The sequence below is a fragment of the Carassius carassius genome, chromosome 12 (genome assembly GCF_963082965.1).
Source record: "Carassius carassius chromosome 12, fCarCar2.1, whole genome shotgun sequence".
Lineage (NCBI taxonomy): Eukaryota > Metazoa > Chordata > Actinopteri > Cypriniformes > Cyprinidae > Carassius > Carassius carassius.
This window is the reverse complement of record NC_081766.1, coordinates 19,014,419-19,021,428: the sequence shown is the minus strand read 5'-3', so window position 1 is coordinate 19,021,428 and position 7,010 is coordinate 19,014,419. Positions and strand designations below refer to the sequence as shown.

At 38.4% G+C, this 7,010-nt stretch overlaps 1 protein-coding gene across 2 annotated transcripts; it reads right to left on the bottom strand.

Moving 5' to 3' along the window:
• Positions 1-2,196: 2,196 nt before the first annotated feature.
• Positions 2,197-6,958, bottom strand: aire (autoimmune regulator). 2 transcript variants are annotated; one of them, XM_059563805.1, is made up of 13 exons: positions 6,741-6,958; positions 6,467-6,641; positions 6,242-6,388; positions 5,393-5,458; positions 5,182-5,295; positions 4,880-5,019; positions 4,610-4,731; positions 3,832-3,892; positions 3,564-3,695; positions 2,792-2,913; positions 2,614-2,686; positions 2,451-2,534; positions 2,197-2,329 (listed from the first exon to the last, which is right to left on the bottom strand). In XM_059563805.1, the coding sequence occupies exons 1-13, from the start codon at positions 6,885-6,887 to the stop codon at positions 2,249-2,251; spliced, it is 1,464 nt and encodes a 487-aa protein (XP_059419788.1). In that variant the 5' UTR covers positions 6,888-6,958; the 3' UTR covers positions 2,197-2,248. The 2 variants fall into 2 exon arrangements, 1 of the variants encoding a protein (XP_059419788.1); XR_009437218.1 differs by having other exon boundaries at positions 2,261-2,329; positions 2,451-2,529.
• Positions 6,959-7,010: the final 52 nt, after the last annotated feature.

Below are 7,010 nucleotides of genomic sequence, written 5' to 3'. Positions count from 1 at the left end.
ATTCTGGTGCATTTCACCTACTGTTTTATGGATACTATAGTAGGGAAATTTGCATATTCAGGTGCGGCCAAGGACTGTTTTCAAACTTGTTTCCTGGACACTCCACCAGTCTTTTATTGTTGAACAAACAGATAGTCTGGCCCCAAACTCACACCATTGGTTGGATCAATGCTGCTGTGTGTCAAGCTGTTCATGGATGCACATACAACACAGTTTTCACAGTGATAGAGCCACAAATTTTTATTTATTTATACAGTCGTTGACTCTAGAATAAGATTTTCTAACACTGAGAAATGTACACATGCACTTCAGCTTTAAATCAGAATGGAAGCTAAGAAATATCATACCTCATATATCATATGAAATTTATTTCCTTCATATACCAACTGTATTGCTTTTAGGCAGAACATTGGCACCAGCTTCAGACTTTACAAATCAATGATAGGACATAAAGAATATAGAATGTATTTGATATATAAAAGCTAGCCTGAACACTTAGACTAACACATCATGAACATGAAGTGTCTTGGCATTGCGGGAGATAAAACAGAACCTGTCTCATTGATGCATGCTGTCTGCATTGCCAAATGTCTTCTCATATAAAAACATTTTCCTTCATGCTCTACTGAGATTTAAGGTCCATTGTAATACATTCCCCGCTCCTTATTTGTTGGGCCCCTATAGCAACCCCGCAAAATTCCAACAACGTCTGGCCTCTGGCCTGTCACAACACCATCTGCCTGACAGGGAGCATTCACACACTTTAAAGACACATTTGAGCTAGAAGAAAACATAGATGAACTGAGACTTCTGATAAATTCCCACTGCACGGATCACTTCACTGTTTTTGTACAAAGCTTTACGAAAGCAAATGAGAAGCTTTGCTCTTTGTTGACATTCATTATGCTTTGACATTAGCAACAGCACATTTCCAGGAGTCCCACATGGTTCTCATTAACATTCCAAGTGCTCCCTTTCTCTCCTTTTCTCTTCCCCTCTCTCTTTCCACTCTCTTTTTTCTCTGAGGAGGCCAAAAAGGAAAACTGACAGCGTTGGCTCTGGACCATGCATTCCAAGAGATGTGTCAAAAGCATTCTCAGAAAAGCACAGAAGGCCCACATAGGGGCACTTAGAAACACACACACACACACACACACACACACACACACACACACACACACACACACACACACACACACACACACACACACACACACACACACACACACACACTTACACATACAGAAGAAAGTGAATATAGAAGAATGCATGGGTCTTTAATAAAAATGGGAGCACATTTTCCATGTTTGAAAGGAAGAAATAGAAATCCATTCATCTATTCTTGAGTCATTGTTTCATATCTGGAGGTTATCACATGCATGTTGACATTACAGAACAATAAGTCCACATAAAAATCTGAGTTTCATTGGATATCAGACCTCTATAGATCTTAGTCAGAGGAGTGCTTTAATCCATTTTTGACATGAATGAGATCAAGTCTGTGAGGGACAGAAGTACATTGTGTGTTCAGTGTATTGTACTGTTGTTTAACGATATGCCAATTGTTAAGCTGTCGAAACATCTTTCTAAAAGACTCCCAGTAGACAAAAACTACATTAAACAGGTTTGATGGTTGTGATGCTTTACAAATTACATGAGTGAACTTTTCCAGAACGTTTTGCTGTACTGAACTCCCAAAACCAACTCCGAGCAAACTCTGTTTTGGCCTGATTTAGTTAAAAAATGATGTCAAACCAGTTAGTTCTTTGATTTTAAATATGTGGGCCTCAATTCTCCCTCACAGCCTTGTTTAATCTCTATAAAAATCAATACGGTGTCTATGGTCTAAAAAAAACACTGTACCAATGCTATACATATACTTACATTTTTATAGTATTTAATACATTTTAATGTGAAAGGGACAATAAATCAATTAGGCGAACATAAGCTTCTGGGTGAAGTTATCTTAATTCATTTTGTATTGTATATATTGTACTTTTTCACAAATATAAGTTTGAAATAAAACAATAATTGGTAGAAAACCTGTAGTAGCAACACCCTATTGATAAATCAAAATATCTAATGATAAAAAAATAACCTGTGAAATTGGCAATCAAATACATTGATTTTCTTCACATTATTGAATCATGTTCTATTATTTACATAAGTCCAACTAACACTGAGGAGGAAACTTATACTGAGATTTGATGTTTGGGCACAGCAGAGATGAACCACTGGACTCAGTGAATCACTGGAAATAGCCTTGAGACTCAGAAAGAGGACGTGAAATGTTGTGGAAAGCCCACTGCAGGATCCCATCTATAGAGCTCTGCATTCAAGATCAATATACTGTTAGGTATCTTATCTGGGGCTTCATGCATATACAGTTTCCATAGCTCACATTTGCATTTAATAATTGTTTTTTATATAACTGATAAACATGACCTCACCTCCCCCATTATAGAGTCCATTTCATCTCTGTTGAGCAGCTGCTCTGATGGCATTAAGCCCTGATCAGTCATGTGTTGACTCACCTGTGGGTGAATAAACCAGACTAATAACATCTGTGCAGTCAGCTGGCCCAAAAGGGTTGTTTTAGTGTATTCGGATTACCTGAAGACTCCTCGATGATGTTTCACTTTCAGGGCCCCAAGACCTGGAGCAATTCCTACATCTTGTCTTTCCACTGAAGAGACAAATAGGGGAAGAGAGAGATGGAGTGATTGAGATTCAAAGCACGATAGAGCTCACTGTGATTCTGTTATAAATAACAGTACAATAACAGCAGTACTTTGAGAAGTTGCAGAGGGCATGATAACTCTGCAGGCACTGCGGGCAGGTGATCAGCTCTCCACGGGTGAGGTGACAAATTCCACAAGCCATCCTCATCCCAAACATTTCACCATCTGAAGACTGACAGAGATTAAATATAAAAATACCTGAAAATTACCACAGTCCTGCCATAAACATATAGAGGATTTAAAAGCCTGAAATGACATTAGAGTGTATAATAGTAAAGGCCTGTTCACACCAAAAACTATAATGATAACTGTATAGGCATCCACACCAATGCACAATAACTTTTTGTTTCGTGTGCTGCAGTTTTGTCATCTGCTGCTTTAAAGGCTTGAGCTCTATAAAGTTGTGCGGATTCTGATTGGCTCTTTCATTCATGATTCATCAGCTGGAAAAAACAAAGTAATTCCAGTGACACTGTTTTTCTGTGTCTTATATTTGTGGCGTGGAGGTTGTTATTCTCACAGAAGTGTTTTCGGACCAAGAACAATAACCATAAAGATAACTATAACAACTATATTTCATTCCCACCAAAGGATGTTAATGTATATTTTTTAAGCATGCAGCAGGAATATCATCTACTTGCTCTAAGTGCTTGAGCTGTTCAATGTCAGGTGGATTCTGATTTTGATTAGCTGTTCATCAACTGTATAAAAATCCTTCTGAAAGTTATTCCAACAATTATTATTTATTGTTAAGGTTATCATCCTTGGTGTTCACATGCACTCAGTCACTGTGTCTCTCACTGAGTCACATGGACGTGTTACCTGGAGGCCCATGGGCTGAGCGCTTTTGCCTTCTGTGACTGTGGAGAGTGAAGTGGAGGACAGAGACGAGAAGAAGGAGAAGTCCACAGCAGAGCTGGAGCCTGTCTCTGTCACTGGAAGGTGAACTGCTGGCTAAAAATAAAAGCAGAGACTTTGCAACTGTCATGGCTACTAATAATCTGCCATCACTGGTCCTCAGAGTTCATACTGTACATATAAGTGCGACCAATTTCAATTTAGCTACAGGAAATTATTGCAAGTGCTTTACCTGCAAGGGGGTGTATGTCCTGTCTTTGGCTCTGTTGCATAGCTGACAACGCCATGTACCACTGAAGGCAAACACATTTTTTAGATTAGTGAGAGATTCATGAAGGGCAGTGGTCCTCAAACTTTTTGACCTGAAGGCCTCCCCATCATCCAATACTCCCAGCCCCCATATACCTATTTATTTCTGCTATAATTATGACAAAATTACTTGTTTATAAACTTTAAAAAAAAACAGACACTGGTGTAAAAAAATAAAACAAATAAAAAATAAACAGAATTAATAGTTATTTAGGGAAAAAAAAAATATATATATATATATATATATATATATATATAATATTTATATGATTTCTTAATTGTTTTTTAAATGCATTTTGTTAAAAATATATATACTATCAATAACAATATATTTATTGAATAATGTTATGTCAACCTTAAAATTACAGACACATTAATAATATTTACAGATTTTATTTAATATTTTAAGGATCTGTTAATAATTTAGACAGTAGAGTTTTTATGTAACTAATCAGATACTAAAATCTGTGAAATGTAAAATTGTATGTTTTTCTTTTTCTATTTACATTTAATATTTTACTCAAATTATATATGCTAATTAACTAATGGATTTAGTGTACATGGCCTCATATTTTAGATATTTTGTATTCTACTATGCAGTTTCTCAACAACGACTTGACACAGCTGTAGACTAACAATGAGCGCAGTCAGCTCTAGGTTTGTAGGGTCAGCGGCCTGTGAGTCACATGACTGATCTGTACCTTGGTATGGAAGTGAGGGGTGGCACCAGGCAGTTGAGATGGAAAGCACGGGGACATCCGTCACAGCAGATGAGCTCTCCACCGTCTTTACATACAGCACATTCATCATCATTATGCTCTACCTGAACATACGCACCATTAATGTGATTTAACTACTGTACCCGGTTAACATCATTACAGCTTTTGCCTATAGAATATTTTTTAAGCAGGTTTTTCTTTATCTTCAATGTCTGTAATTTTCCATGAGTTGAACAAATCTTGATCACCTACATTCATGATTCTGGCGCTTGGCTCTCCCTGCTGGTGAGAATAGTTTTGCGCAGTCTGTGCCTTGTTGTCTCCAGTTGTCTCATCCAGTTTGCCAGAAGAGTAGAATTCTCCTCCAACCTTGATGCATTTTTTGGCACCTCCTGCGGGAGAGAGCAGCTTGAGACATCTGCGCTTCCAAAGTGAACTGCCAAAGTGTTTACACTGCAAGGTTACACTATCAAAACACACTAAGGGCTAAAACATTAGCTAAGTAAAGGCTGTCATCACAGTCTGTCAACACCCTATTAGTGTGCTGAGCTCACCAGACTCAATGACCTGCTGGATCAGAATCCCCTCCACTGTCCCGCAGCCAGTGGGATGCTCACTGGCAGACACAGTCACGGCCCTCTGGACTGAGGTAGATACAGCCTGGACCCCTGCATTTTGGGAGTCATATTTATTCATCTGCATCCTCATTCATCTTCTATAATACATAGTCTTCTAATGACACACTTTGCACAGACATGTGATTACCGTTTCCCACTGAGACCTGAGAAAGTGCTGCACCATCTGTCTTTCTGATCGGCTTGCCTTTGCTTTCTGGAACAGTGAAGACATTGAGTTATCAGGACTGTCATGTTTGCAACTTACATAAGCATCATGTCATGGCCATACAAACTTTTACGCGTTCACTCAGATTTATGCTCTGTGGATTTTGAAAGCTATCTATATATATTACCTTGGCATTAAGTTACAGAAATGACTGAATTAAAGAAAACTGTGAAAACATTTTTTGGATCAAATGGGAATGCAAAAATGATATTTGTTATAGTCTTCATTCAACACAACTATGACAACTTTCGCTTCTGAAAGCTCTGGAAATGTAAGGTTATGGGCCTGTAAGTAGTAAAACATAAGCAGTTTTCATAATAATTGATAATGTGCAATTTTGTTTGGCTTAGGCTATTATTTAAACTGAACAAAAACCACCCAACTCGACTATCACATCACACGGTCATGGAAAGAAGTGATGCTTGGCTTAAAACACCCCTCTTTTCTCCAACCCAGCTGAGAACATTCTGGCAAAGTTATCAACAAACATTCAGTTCCACTAATGTTAATAGATTATGTGGTCTTTTTAATAAATACATTATGCATCATTTAAATCATGACAGAATTTGTCTTTCTGTGTGAACTATCCCTTCAGTGTTGTCTTTAATGTTTACATAACCAAGAAATAAACTTTTTTTGAATGTACAGAGGACATTCAGATGAAACATTTTCATAACTTAATGGGAACGTTAGTAAAATGTTAAGTTAAGTTTTTGTTAACTGGGAATTTACTATAAGACTAGAAGTGTCTGTGTGTGCCAGTGTCCATACCTGAGCTGGAGGTTAAGGCTTTCTTGGTGTGCTGATGTGTTCGGTATGTCATTTGTTTCTCGGCCACCCCTCTCTTCCTGCTTGACTGGCTGTGGACCTGCAGCTCAAGCCTGGGGTTTCCTGCGTGTCTGGCCACCTGCTTTAACCCTACCAAATCAAATTATCATCACTTAAACTGTAATTATCCTCCAAACCACTTATTTCTGCTTGACCTGTGCACTGTACCTTTGGGAAGGTTCATAAACAGGGTTTCCAGTTTTGGGTAACACTCCTTATTGTATTCTTTACAGAGATTGCTCCAGAATCCCTGGAGGACAGTGGCATCCTGGTCCAGTATCAAAGTGAGCAGTGAGTAGACAGCTTTGTGGATCCCATCCTTTTTCTTTCGCTCTAAAGTCTCCTTAAGTGTTAATCGGTAATAGTTTAAGAATTGAATGAACTCTGATCACCGCATATTTGTGGTTATGCTGAGGAATAGCATTTTTATGAAAATGTTCACCCTCAGGATCTGTTCCGAGATAACGTCGTGATCCGCCAGCCCGTACAGCAGTGGGAAGGGGTCATGAATTGCCATGGCGATCTCAGTCCTACATGCTCGTAGCTGTGAGCGCAGGTCAGATTCTCCGTAACCTTCCACCCTAGACATACTTCCACAAGAATCCTGCGTATAGATCACACACTGAACTCCCACTGAAATTCTGGTTTTGGTGTTCTGAGAGCACTAAAAATATCTTCATATATTAATTTAAACAAATTAGAGGCCTACATC